The sequence below is a fragment of the Camelus dromedarius genome, chromosome 12, assembly GCF_036321535.1.
Source record: "Camelus dromedarius isolate mCamDro1 chromosome 12, mCamDro1.pat, whole genome shotgun sequence".
NCBI classification, from domain to species: domain Eukaryota; kingdom Metazoa; phylum Chordata; class Mammalia; order Artiodactyla; family Camelidae; genus Camelus; species Camelus dromedarius.
Window position 1 is genome coordinate 15,970,941 of NC_087447.1, and position 13,527 is coordinate 15,984,467.

At 49.1% G+C, this 13,527-nt stretch overlaps 1 protein-coding gene across 4 annotated transcripts in view; it reads right to left on the bottom strand.

The window, feature by feature from the left end:
- Positions 1-329: 329 nt before the first annotated feature.
- The window catches only part of PRDM11 (PR/SET domain 11), a 79,548-nt gene continuing 66,350 nt past the window's right edge, over positions 330-13,527 (bottom strand). For 3 of the 4 annotated variants that reach the window (XM_031459742.2, XM_064492414.1, XM_031459743.2), the window contains exons 6-8: positions 8,875-9,062; positions 4,326-4,952; positions 330-3,352 (exon numbers count right to left, since the gene is read on the bottom strand). In XM_031459742.2, the coding sequence (XP_031315602.2) occupies positions 1,188-3,352; positions 4,326-4,952; positions 8,875-9,062 (2,980 nt within the window). In that variant the 3' untranslated portion in view covers positions 330-1,187. The remainder of the gene's footprint in view (positions 3,353-4,325; positions 4,953-8,874; positions 9,063-13,527) is intronic. The other variant, XM_064492415.1, reaches the window with a different exon arrangement.

Here is a 13,527-nt window from a genome sequence, read left to right on the forward strand (position 1 = left end):
CACTACCTTCCTGCCAGGCTTCAGGGCTTGTCATCAGCCTGGTTGCAGAAGAAGGACTCAATCTCTAGAGACTCTCATTGGAGTTACACGTAACCCAGGGCACAACTTGCATTGACATCTCCTGCCACTGAACTCTAGCAGGCATTTCTTGATTATTAAAGGAAAAAAAATAACCCCAACATATATGATTATAAAGACAGAGTATAAATAATTCATGTAAGTTGAATACATACTTTTCATTTTACTTGTTTTAAGCCAAAAATCACTGCCCTACTGGGGTCTGGACTTTTTGGCTCTTCACTTCACCCTCCCTCCCCACCCTAGCCCAGGATCTGAATGGAATTATATTATGTTATCCCACACCAGGTAAAAAACAGGAATGCAAAGAGCTCGAGCCCTCGCCCTTCCCCAGGATTTCAAGCTCGGTTGTAAGGCGATTTTGCCTTCGCTATAGCAGGTAAGATGTTTGGGATCCAGGGGGCTGGAAGGAGGGACTCAAAGCCCAAGGACGGGAGAGACACCAGAGGTGGGGAGTGGCAGGTGTCACAGTCTGACCGACACTTTCGTTTCTTTCTGGGACAATGAAGGAACGCTCGTCAGGAAATGAACAAAAACCTCTCAAGCTGAAGTCGGGTGGGTGAGGGGAGAAGTCAAACACCCCAATCCAGCTACCCAGCCCACCCCATCCAAAATCAGAGATCTGATTCAGCTGGACCTGCACGTCCATGAAAAGGCCAAGAACCCCCCTTCGTAAAACCAAACGAGGAAGTAAAAGGCAAGAACATACACCCAAACCCAAACCCCGCAACCCCCAAACAAGAACATAAACAACACGAGCTACCTAAAGGTGATGACAGACCCGTCATTTTAGCTTATGCGTTGGTTGACTGTGAGGTGGGAACACGTGTGGCCCCAGCACATGCTTCTGTGAGTGAAGATGAGTTTCCACATGTGTCGCAGCTGCCAAATTTTGTAGACTAGAGTCAATTGCCGACATTATTCCTTTCTGAAAGCTCCCAGTAGCTTCTGGTGGACGTGTCACCTTGGTTTTTAAAATTTTTCAGTGTGGGTTTATATATATATATATATATATATAATATACTATATATTTATATAATATATCAAAGCTTATGAGTATAGATTAAAAAAATATTCAACAGCTTAGTGAATCCTGCAACGCCGGCTCCCTAAATATCCGGATAAAACTCTGACCCGTGGTCCGCGGTCTGCAGCACCGGCTTCTGTTCCAGCGCAGACATCCTGCTTAGGACCTCGGCAGACAGTGTGTAACTGTTGCCGGACTTCTCCTCGAACCAGCTGTCCAGGGCTCGCTTGGCATCAAAGTTGGCGATCGGAGGGCCGTTGACAGCGATGGTCAACAGGTCACTGAGCTGCTCCAGAGTCAGGCGAGAGCGGTGGTTTTTGCGAACTCGCTGCAGAGCATTGCGGCCTTTCTCGCAGCAGGCAGTGGAAGTGGGGAGGACTTTGAGGACCTGGATGATCTTGTTCAAGAGCGGAAACCTCTGCTTGTACTTGCAAATGTGGCCGATCAGGTCTTTGAAGCCATTTTTGGTATAGTAATCAGCCTTGAGTTCTCGCCACTCCATCAGCAGACTCCCCCGGGGGTCCAGCCCTTCCCTACAGACATCCCGGGAGAAGGTGGGGATGGTCTCTAGGTGATCAAATATCTGAACCATGTCCTCCTTGCCGTAGCTCACGAGTTCCTCGCTGTTCCTGGGCCAGGTGGCCAGGTCGAACACCTGGCAGGCCTTCACGAAGAGCCGGCTGCGGGAGTCGAATCTCTGAGCTAGGATCACTTGGGTCTTCTGGCAGATCTTCTCCCGGATGGACTGGAACTTGGCTTCGGCCACCCTGAGGTTCTTCATCGCGATGCCATTGAAGCTCTCTCGGAAGTTCTCCTCGAACTCCTGCAGGTACTCCCCGGGGGAGTCGGCCAGCCGGCTGATCTCCTGGATGGCCTCCTCGATCTTGTCATCCACCTGGGACACAAGGAGGTACTCACCTTGGAAGACGTAGGCCAGGCGTGAGAGCACGGCGATGACATCCAGGAGAAAGTAGATGAGCTTGATGGACTGGTAGTCCATGAGGAACTGCAGCAGGGCCAGCGCGATGGCTGAGGCGTCCGCCCTCTGGGTCTGGCTGCTGATGTCCTTGAGGTGGGCCACCACCTCCAGGTAGTCCTTGATGAGGGCATTGAGGACGTTCTGCTCTCCGATGATCCACCGCACAGCCCGGATGTCCCCCAGGAACTCCGTCTCCTCGCAGAGGGTGGAGGCCGTGGACCGCAGCTCACACATGAGGCGCGGCGAGTAACGGTAGAAACTCAGCAGCTGCTTCAGGTTGTTCTCCAGCTCCTCCAGGCAGGGGAGCTCCTTCCCGCTGATGGCATCCAGGATCTCCAGGTGGGGCCGGTGCACCATGAAGGGCAGGCACAGCAGCCAAGGCAGCGTCTTGCGGATCGTCATGAACATGCTGGCACGCAGGCTGGCTGTGACGTTGGCCCCGTCTATGCCCAAGCCGACGGTGGGCTTCTCATCCTGCAGCCGGATGCCCAAGGTGGAAAAGGCCCGGTCCAGAGCCTGGAGATAGCTCTCTGTGCTGGAGAACCCCAGTTCCTGCAGGGACAGGAACTCCGTGGCCGGGGGCCCGTCACTGCTGGTGTATTGGACGTAGACGGCCACTGTGTCGGCCAGCAGGTCGTCGCTCTGCCCGTCCAGGATGATACTGAGGCAAGGCGACTGGCGGATGCGCTCCACCAGGTCTTCGCGCAGCGCCCGGGCAATGTGATGGATGAGGATCTGGCAGTCTCCCTCGTTCATGTACTGGTCCACCACCTTGAGCTCGCACTTCCTCAGCAGCTCGGCCAGGGGCCGGAAGTCCAGGTAGGGCCTGCCCTCCAGGGCCAGGTGGTAGGCGGTGTTGAAGAGCAGGGTCATGTTGCGACACATCTCCTCCGTCTTCTCGGGGTGCATGCGGAGCTTGTACAGCTGCAGACACTTCTTGTGCAGGTTGCTCTGGCTGTGAAGCTTGATGGTGTGGATCTTGAACTGCTTGGAGCCGATGATGAAGGCCGAGGTGCGGGAGGACTGCACCGTGTACTGGCGGCAGACGTGGCACCACATCTCGTTGAGGGTCGGGGAGTACCGCAGGAACCAGAACTTCTTCAGCCACTCCTGCTTGAAGCGCCGGATTCGGCGCCCGGTGGCTGATGACATCTTGGAGGGCTCATCCGTGGCGGTCATCATATCATTGGAGACGGATTCGTCTGCCGAATCAACCTCCTGGTCATCGTCCTCCATGATGGCGGGGCCGGACACCATGCTTTCTGAGGCTGTAAGACAAATGGGAAAGAAACATTTATACCTGGTGGGAAAAAAAGTAAATTTTTCCAAAATGAAGGAAATAGTGCCCAAAAGGTAAGTGTTGCATTCTGTGACACAGAAGCCAACGTGTGTCTTATCCTCTTTGGGGATTAGCCATGGTGGCCACCATGCTCTGGGATGCCTGCCCTCACCCTCCACTAGTGGGCGCTCAAGGAACTTAAATGTTCCGTATCAGCTGAACAGCACAACCAGGAGAGCAGAGCTGATGGAGGAACTTAGCACATCAAACATTCCATAGTCATACAGCGAGGAGGTGGGACTCATCCCACCACTAATGTGGTCAGGGGAGGAGTGCTGCCCTCAAATGAAGGTGGCTTGAGCCCCAAGTGATTTCGGGACCAGAATGCATTTCAGTTAAGACATGTGCTTTGAATACCTAAACACCTCACCGGAGCTAAGGGATGCAGGTAAAATTGGAAGTGCTATGTAAATCTCTGCCTCAGCTGCAGACGTGCACTGCGAAGCCGTCCTCGTGGTCGACTGACTAAAAGATCCAGGCAGCCAAGAGAAAAGGACAAAGGCAGCTAAATGCCCTGTATCCCCATCGGGAAGGCTGGGGGCTCTCCCCCAGGGAACGCCCTACTTGGGACTGCAAGAGAGAAAGATTGGGTTTAGGAGCTGGGCTTTGGGGGAAGACATGGGAGAAAGGCAACGGGTCAAGAACACAGCACACACCCCTCCTGCAGCGGAACTTCCTTTATTGACGAGGAGGATACAAGGGCAAGACATGAAGCCCCCACCGGAGCTGTAAGGCGGCCTGTCAGAGGCACCTGAGGGCATGGGCTGCGGCCTGTGTCCACCTCCGAGTCACAAGCAGGCTTCCCGAAGGTAACTCCCACAGGGAGCTCTATGCCACCCTCCACACTGCCCACCGCGTGCGTGCTCTTCCCTCCAACAACCATCTCATCCACACCAACTTACCTGCAGGGTCTGAGAACTCTGGGAGCTCCAGCACCTGTGCTGGCAACGTGGGGGGCTCGGGAAGCGTGCCAGACTTAAGCATGTCTAGTTCAGCTTGGAGTTCCCGAACCTTCTTCTTTAGGCGGATACAGTTAGGGCAAAAGGAGGTGGTGGGAAGCTCGTGGGGGTCGGACGCAAGGGAAGCCTCGGCAGGACTGTCGGCCTTGAATGACGAAGGCTCCTCTTCTTCATCCTCTAATGGGCCTGCCTCCTTGGAAGCTCCTTGGGGGATCTTCCAGTCCCCCTCCCCCTGGGTCCGGCTGACATTCTGCACGCCATGTGCCATGGTCATCGCGCACTGACTGTACGCGTCGTCCTGGTACTTGGGGACCTTCCTGATGACCAGCGAGGTGCTCAGTGCCAGCTGGTGGGCTTCTACCTTTGCAGATTCCAGGGAGGCCTCCAGCACATCCTTGAAAATGAGGTCAATCTTCTTCTTCTTGGCCTGGGGGTGCACGTCCCCCTCATCAAAGCCACGCTTGTAGGGACTTTTGCCCTGTCTCAACACGGGGAGATGATGGGGACCCCTCAGGTCTTCTGGGTTATCCAGACCCTGCTCAGACTTCTCCCTCTGCAACCTCTTCTCTCCTAGGAAGGAAAACCAGGGTGTGAGGAAGTGGGGAAAAGCCCCGAAGAGGAGAAATCAATAGAAAACATAGCGCTCTTGTGAGGAAGTCGCTTGACACATCCCTCTGGGTCTGGACTTGCTGGGGGAGGTGTGGCCACAAGGGAGGTGGATCACTCAATGGATCACTAGGTCGAGAGTCAAAGGACCCGAAAAAGTGGGAAGAACTCTTTTAAAGAGACCATTTCAATGGAGCCATATATATATGAGCTCTATGTTTGTAAGTTGGGAGAAGGCTCTGGGGAAGGGGAGTAGGAAGGTGAGAGACTTGCCATCCCGTCTTCCTGGAAGATGACATCCCACCTGATTAAGCCGGGCGGGATGGTAACGTGTCTCAGCTAAGTGCGGGTGCAGTCCCCATCCCTCCAGGCTTCCCCTCTGGTCCCAGCAATTGGAAGAGGGCTGCTTCGACTTGGTAAAAGGTAACACGAAACACCGAGTCCCACTCCTTCCTGCTCCCTGTGAGCAAAGCCCGCCTTATGACAACTGTCCTGTCTAATTCTCCCACTAACGAGAAGCCTAGGAGGACGTGAGAAAGCCTGGCCTGAGCCTCTGTGGTTCTCCCTGAAAACTGAGGCATGAAGAAAAGGGAGGATGGGCTCCAAGATGGCAGCATCCAACAAGAGGAGGCACAAGGTGCCCACACCGACCCAATGCATTCTCAAAATATAGTAGCTGTGTTTTCTTACCTGAAATTCCATTCTAAGGACATTTCCTTTTCTATTCCTTTCTGTCATGTAAATGACCTCAAAAATCTTGGTGAGCTCCCCCACAACAAATTACATTAGCCTGATTTTTCAAAATGGCCAACACAGTTTCATAAATTGCTATAGCTGTGCGGATGCTGCCTGGGGGGCACAGGTGCTAAGAGGGACCTCAGGAGGTCCTGACAGCTGCCTGTGGAGCTAGAAACTCTCAGAGGCTCCCTAGATCAGGGGTGGGGCCCTGGGAGACAGGACTCTGAGCAATGACTTGACCTGAATATATGTTGTAATTAGGCTTCTAAGAGTTGCATTTGCTAAAGGCCTCTGAGTGAAGGTCAAGGGTTCTCCATGTGCAATCCAGATGTTCCATGCTGTGACCAGGCCTTGGAATCCTGCTACAGCTGGCACGGGGCGCTGTGCCCCGGCCTGTGTATGGCTCCAGGTTTCCCACAAGTGACAGCACAGAAGGGAGCGACCTAGTCAGGATGCTCCTCTTCTGTCCTCACATCAGTGTTTAAGGAACGACCTTCTCTCCAAGACTCCTGAAACTCAGGCAACCCCCTGCAGCCTCATTTCTGTAACAACTGAGGGGCAGAAAGGGTAGAGATGAAGAGAACTTTTAAAAAATGCAACATGTTCATAATACAGATCAAACACATGCCCACTAGAATCTCTGCAAGTCAAGGGCCACCCTCTCACTTTCTCACGGACCAATCAGGCAGCAAACAGCTAAGGATGTTGGGAGGTCAAGGCTACGCAGCACCTGATTCCTCATGCCTCCCTGCTCGAGGGCAAGGTTAATCAAATTTCTTAGGATGAGCAGGAGACCTCTTTGGACTCTAGGCTCCCAGAAAGATCTATGGGTCAGAAAAGACCTTTAAGCATTACGAAACTGATTCTAAAGCCTCATGAAACATGGGGAAAACACCACATAGTAAATCAATGACCCAAACTAGACAAATAATATATACATTCTTTGAATACATGCATTAGATGCATTCTATTCTTAAAAGATAACCACAAGGAATAATTTATACTCTTCAGGAAGCAGTTCTGGGCTCCAACTAACAGCCCTACTTAATAAAAACTAATAATTCATGCTCTGGCCTTGATCAGGGCTCCAGCCTCCAGTTACGAGGAAGCCCTCTTCCATGTAAGACTTTAAGTGATCCCCCCTCCAGAGCAGGACAGGCACACAGATCTAAGACATCACTGACCATACCCAGAGTCTACAGGTCCAAAGCCACAGGCTAGGGAGACACACCTAAAGGCCACTCAGCTCCACGACTGCTCCCAAGGGCTTTTGGACCCAGCCCACCCACTGCTCTGGTCTTGCCCCGCGGTGGCTTTCAGCTTCATTTTTGTTTCTTACTTCTCAACCTGGAGGAAAGAATAGACACTCTTTCCTCCTGCATCTTCACATGTCTTGGTTTATCTCATTTCAAGTCTGTCTGCCATGGTCCTTTGAACCATTCCTGAAAGCTCATGCCCTTCTCTGAGCATTCCCCTTGGGTCTCAGGGCTTTCTGAGGATGATGCAGCTTGAGGTGCTTTCGAGAAGACACTGGGGAAAAAAGGACATTACAAATCCAGAAGAATTCAAGAAGATTATGGCCAAAGGATGGAACCTGTGTCCTCAAATATGACTTCTCTTGGTTTTCTCTTCTTCTGGTGACATGATTCTTTTGGAGACTTTGTGGTGGTCTTCATTCATTTCTTCTTTTATCCATTCATCAAAGGTGTACTGAGCCCCTACCATGTATCAGACTCTTTTATACAAGGCATCTCCAGAGGTCAAATGGAAACCATTGCAGTCACATCATAGAAACAGGCCTTCCCGAGTGTAATTGGCATGTATGTGCCCAACCCCCAGCTCCAAAGAAGGCAAGAGATGAGTGTATCTATTGGGTCTCCTTTTACTGCCCATCCAATCACCAGATACCTTTTACCAAGTCAGGCAGCAGCTGTACACTCAATGTCCACAATTTGCTTCGTTCTGCTTTGGTTTTAAACATAGCTTAATTTCAACAGGTCACTCCTACCCCCTTTTTATCTTTTCCACTCATATTCCAAATGAAGCTTTGTTTCCAATAAGTAGCTTGGTCAGGAACTTGATATAGTGGGGGGTCCTTGGTTCCCAGGACCAGATGGACTCTGGGTCTTTGGATGTGTGGTTTTAGTACAAGGAAGGTCCCACTGGACTCCTCAGTTTGCCCTGGCATGGCTGAGTATGGAGCAAAAAGACAAAGGGCTAGGAGCTGGGGAGTATTTTAAACCACTTTCAAATGACTCATTTAAATAGAGCCTGGATGGACACCCACTCACCAGGCCACCACCCATGTATAAGGTTACCTTCCCCCCTCCCTCCAACCTTCTTCTAATAGCGATTGTTCTTTCACAGCATATCATTAGGACTGATAGGAATGAGACCAGGAGGAAGCAGGGAAGAAACTAGTTTTGCCTGGGAGGCCATCTAACACTGCAGGTTAGAGCTTAGATGCCAGACTCAGACAGATGTAGGTTGGGAACCTGGCTCTGCTCCTGCTAGCCATGTGATTCCAGGTGAGTCACTGTACTTCTCTGCAGGTTCTGCATTGTTAGTCGGGGATAATAATCCATATGATACCATTCGTAGTAAGAGGTTGCAGCTGAGGGCTTACAATGGTCAAGGCAGACGTTGTTCGAAATGTGTAATGCATATTACCCATCTAATTCTCACTGCACACTTACGGGGCAGGTATGCCTGTGATGATTACATGGGACCATGGGACACCCTAGAAAAACTGCTTAACACAAATTAAGTACTTAGTAAATGTCACCTATTCTTGAGACAGTGGCAGTTTATGACATCCTTCCATCAGTTGGAGTTGGAGGAACTATTTATTTTGATTAAACTTATAAGCTTGGCTTTGGGGACATGTCTCTCTCCCTGATCCTCTGAAATGTCTATAATAGGGCTTCTGACTGTTTCCAAGGAAGGAGAGCACAACAGGTGGCCACGGCCGGGCCCAGAGCTGCTGCTCAGACCTAGACCATCAGTTCCCCTAGTCCCTCCGGGTCTCTCTGTGGCGGGTGTACTGTATTTTCCATCGGTTTTCCTAGGAAGCTCCTAGAGAAGCACTTCTGGCCTCCCCTGGGGCTCGGCGGCGGGCGTGGCCCTCACCTGGAGTGTGGGCACTCACCTCTGGCCAGGTTGCGGTGGATGGTTTCCTGGGACATGCTGTGCAGGCGCTTCATGTAGTCCTCACTGTACCAGACCCGCAGCCGCTCCCCGGGCCGGATGTCCCGGCACACCCGGAAGTAGATGCGCTCGCTGTGCTGGAAGGCTAGCAGGTTCTGCTCCCTCTCCTCCCGGGAGATGACCACGTACCTGGGGATGAGGAGGACAGGTGAGAACGCATGGGCCACTCTTTGGTGAGTGCCTGCCGGTGCCAGGCACTGGGCTGGGCAGGTGCCGGTGGCTACAAGTCCACGAGTGTGTGGGCATCTGCAAAAGTCTATAAAGCAGCTGACCTGCTGAAGAAAGGAATACTGGCTAGAGCCAGTCCTTTGTCTTACTGTTCTGTGTGATTTCAGGTAAGCCTCTGAACCTCTAAGAACCACTGTTTCCTGAGACCGGAAAGGATGCCTGCCCTGCCTACCTCCTAAGATTCAACACCAGACATACAGGTGATTGGAAAACTGAACTCATCTCATCTATTCTTCACTAATTTTTAACCGTAGGTCTTCCTAGACATCCGCAGGCCTCTGATGGTGGTAAGGGTGAGATCCTTGAACTGTTTCTAGTAAGTCACAAAGCCTAGCAGAAATAACTGCCATGACAAGGGTGCCCATGAGATCAATTAATAAATGCTAGATATCAAAATCTTTAAAAATAGGGGGTCCAGGAGGGACAGGGGAGGTACGTACATAAGAGGCAAGTTAAAGTTAGCAACCAGACATTAACCTAAGTCATTTTAAGGTAAAGAAACTGAGGCTCAGAGAGGCTAAGTGACTTGCCTAAGGTCACACAGCTAATAAACAGGAGATGGAGAATTGAGGTCTATGATTCCCCACTAGAACTCATGGCTCCTATGTGGGCATGTAAAGCACCAATTAGCAATGCCCAGATAACCTTAAAGTTCTGTTAAGCACTAAGAATCTACAGCCCTCACCCATTCTCCCAGAAATGACATTTCCAACACCCAACCTGCCGCCTCACTCACCTCCAAAAGGTGAGATGACACAACATCTGTAGAGAGGTGAAGTTACAGATCAAATGGGCAAGAGGAAATTACTGGGAGTTTTAGGGTTCTGCGTTCTGCCTAGGAAATGTGTAGTCAAAAACACAAACTTTTTTCTTATGCTATGATTTGTCTAAAAAGTCAGGGAAGAAATCAAAGTCTGTCCGACTGGCACAGCCCAAAGAATTGTACTTGGAGCAGTCCAGGGGGAAACGCTAATTCACAGGAAAAAATCCAAACAGATAATGAACAAATGAAAGTATTCGGCATGACTAATAAGAAAAGAAGCGCAAAGTAGAACATTGTCTTGTTGGCACAGATGATTTGTTTTTTAATGAGGAGTTCTGTATTGGTAAAACGTGGCGAGAATAGGGTCTCCCACACTAACAGTGGAGAATAAACTGGCACAACTCTATAGGAAACAAATTGGCAATACATCCGGACTCGAACAAGTATTTGTCCATTTACGTTCACAGCAGTATTATTCACAATAGTCATAAGATGGAAGCAACCCAAGTGTCCACTGATGAATGAATGGATAAAAAAGATGCGGTCTATACACCCAATGGAATATTAGTCAGCCATAAAAAAGAAGGAAATTCTGACCCAAGCTACAACATGAAGGATCCTTGAAGACACATGCTAAGTGAAATAAGCCATTCACAAAACAACAAGTACTACATAATTCCACTTATAGGAGGAGTCAAATTCACAGAGACAGAAAGTAGAAGGGTGTGCTGCCAGGAGCTGGGCAAAGGGGAAACAGGGAGTTAGTGTTAAATAGTGACAGACTTTCTGTTGGGGAAAATGAAAGGAGCTCTGGAGATGGATGGTGATGGTTGCCCATCAATGTGAATGTACTTAATACCACTGGACTGTACGCTTGAAAATGGTTAAGATGCTATATTTTATGTTAACGTGAATTTTTCCAAAATTTTTTTAAAGAACGAAATGCTAATATGCAGATCAACAATGCAAACTCTGCATGCCACCATGCTGACTGTTCCACTATTTATAATAGAGCAAAAGCATTTAAACATCTAATGCTAGAGAAGATTTAATACGCCAGAGTGTATTTGTACAATGGGGTGTTGCTCATCTACAGAAAAATGTTTCCAAAGAATCTTTAAAGACATGGAAAAATGGTCCTGATACAATGCAAAGTGAGAACAGTAAGACCGAAAGCTATTTATATTATGGTTCTAATCATGTTTTTAAAACAAGCTTGGGTAAACCACTTGAAGGAAATATATCAGTGTTTTAACAGTGATTATCCATTATAGATGGATCTACTTCTTTGTAATTTTCTGTTCTTTCCAAGTCTTCCTTAATAAGCAATAATTACTGTTATTCATTCTCCCCTACTCTCTAAAAAAAAGACAAGACATACACAAACACCAATTCCAGTACAGGGTGGCAGTAGTGGCAGTCATGGTGGCCAGCAGCACTGGGAATCTACACTTGTGGTACCCCAGGCATAGCATCCCTTACACACAATCTCAGCCCTCCAACTGCAGGACTCTGCCTTTTCTTCATATGCCAGATTTCTTCTGAATGTGCAAACTACTTTCCAGTCCCCAATTTAACAAGAGTCTGGGATTTGACATCCAAAATTAATCAACCTTGTGGTTAGCACAGAACGGAACTGAGGTAGATCCACACTTTCTTACTCTCAGATACAGAAAGCAAATCATCCACTCATTTTTTTTCCCCCAGCAAGATTCACTTGAATCACAGGGTATAAGGAAAGAAGAATACAGTCTTCTCTTTTTTTCAGTTTCTAAACCATCAGGTTCTAAAACCTAGAATTATTTTCTCTGGCACTCAACTTTAAGAGGAAAAGGTAGATGAGGAACATGTAACTATCAGGGATTCATTCAAAAGAGCAACTTGCAGAATACACCACAAGGTTTAGAAAGATTCAAGTCAATTTCACTTTCCATCTCCTGGTGTTTTCCTAGACAACAAGAATCAATATTTAGGAAGAGAACCCCAAATCTTCATATGGATCACAAAGTACCTTCAAAGGTCAAAATTTGTTCAGCATCTGGTTGTATTTGGTTGTTCTGAAAGTTGGCATTTGAAATATGATATATACGGCAACTCTCAATAAATCATAACAACCTGTTCCCCTGAGAAGATGTTTATGCTATATAATTGTTGAGGTAAAGCTAAATGGAGCCAGCTAAGTTCCAACATCAATTACTCCTAATCGGATCTCCCTCTTTTAAGTACTTTGCAGTAACACCCAATGGCTTGATCCACTGCCAGAATCCTTCTGTCCCCACACAACAATCCTCGTATGAAGAACCATGCCTGTCCCATTACATAGCTGTAGGTGAGTAAGAGTCTTTCCTGGAACAAAATGTTTCCAGGGAGTGAAAATCTTTCCATCTGTCGAGTTTCCAGGTCACTACCTCGCTGGAGAGAAGGCACAGGGTATGTCAGAGGGCGGTGGAAAATGCCCAGCACAGGCTGACCTGCAAATGCCAGTGCTCATTTGATAGCATTTCAAATTAGACGCGCAGAGTTGGGAACCTCTGAAGCAATCAAGGGGTGGGTAGAAGTGATGGTGGTGGAGTGGTTCTGGACTGAAACTTTTATGATGATAATGGATTGTTTTTATTGCAAACTCTTCATTGACTTGGGGTACTGGATAGATAAGCACTAAGACAACACTTTTCAGACCTCGCACACTGTGTCTTATCAAGTGTACCATATTTTCTAGCTGGGTCAGGAAATGACTATCAGATCCAACACAAGAGGAAATAACCCACGGGGCACCCATTCTGTTGGAGGGGAGAGACGAAGGCCAGGCTCAGACACTCCTGCTCAGTGGCTGTGGCTCCAATGGAAAGGAAGTTGCCCCAGTCACTGAGGGAAAAGACTGACCAAGAAGAGGCTGAGTTCTACATTCTCACATGCATTTGAGCTGGCTCTGAGCTGGGAGGGTCTTTGGGTCAGGCAACCACCCATTAGGTGGTCACTCAGACTCTTAACAGAATGCCATCCAGCCAGCTCTTGGCATGGCTGGAGGCCTCGGACTCTTAGGAGAGACGTCCCCATCTTAAGCTGAAATTGGCTACCCATTCATTTCCACCCACTGGCCCCAGTTTCACCTGCCTGTTTTGACATGCTAGCCCCCGCAATCCCCACTAGAGTCAAGAAAAAGAAACTGAAATCTGTTCCATCTGAAGTTGACAAGTTTCTTCATCTCTCTGTCCCCTTTGCTTCCAACTTGGCCCCATCCCTCCCCAGGACCAGAGGGAGAGGCCAGCCAGTCACTGTTTAGTACCTTGATCTTGGTGGGAAAGACCCCAGGCCCGGTTTCACAGCATCTTTGCATCTTTGCGTGAGATCGGATTATCTTGATTTCCATGACCATGCTTTTTGGCCCAAAATGGCAGAGGATGACCTGGATTCCAAGAGACCAAGGCAGGCTGGAATCTTGCAGAAAGTGGATGGATTCCTGGTCAGGACCTGAGTATTTCCTGCCTGGAAGAACCGCTCCCTGTGACTGGAAGTAAGCCAGGGCAATGAATGGGTTGGGGCTGGGGTTGTAGGGGAGGTAGTCCCTTTCCTGATGAGGACACTCCCAAGGGGAGACAGAGG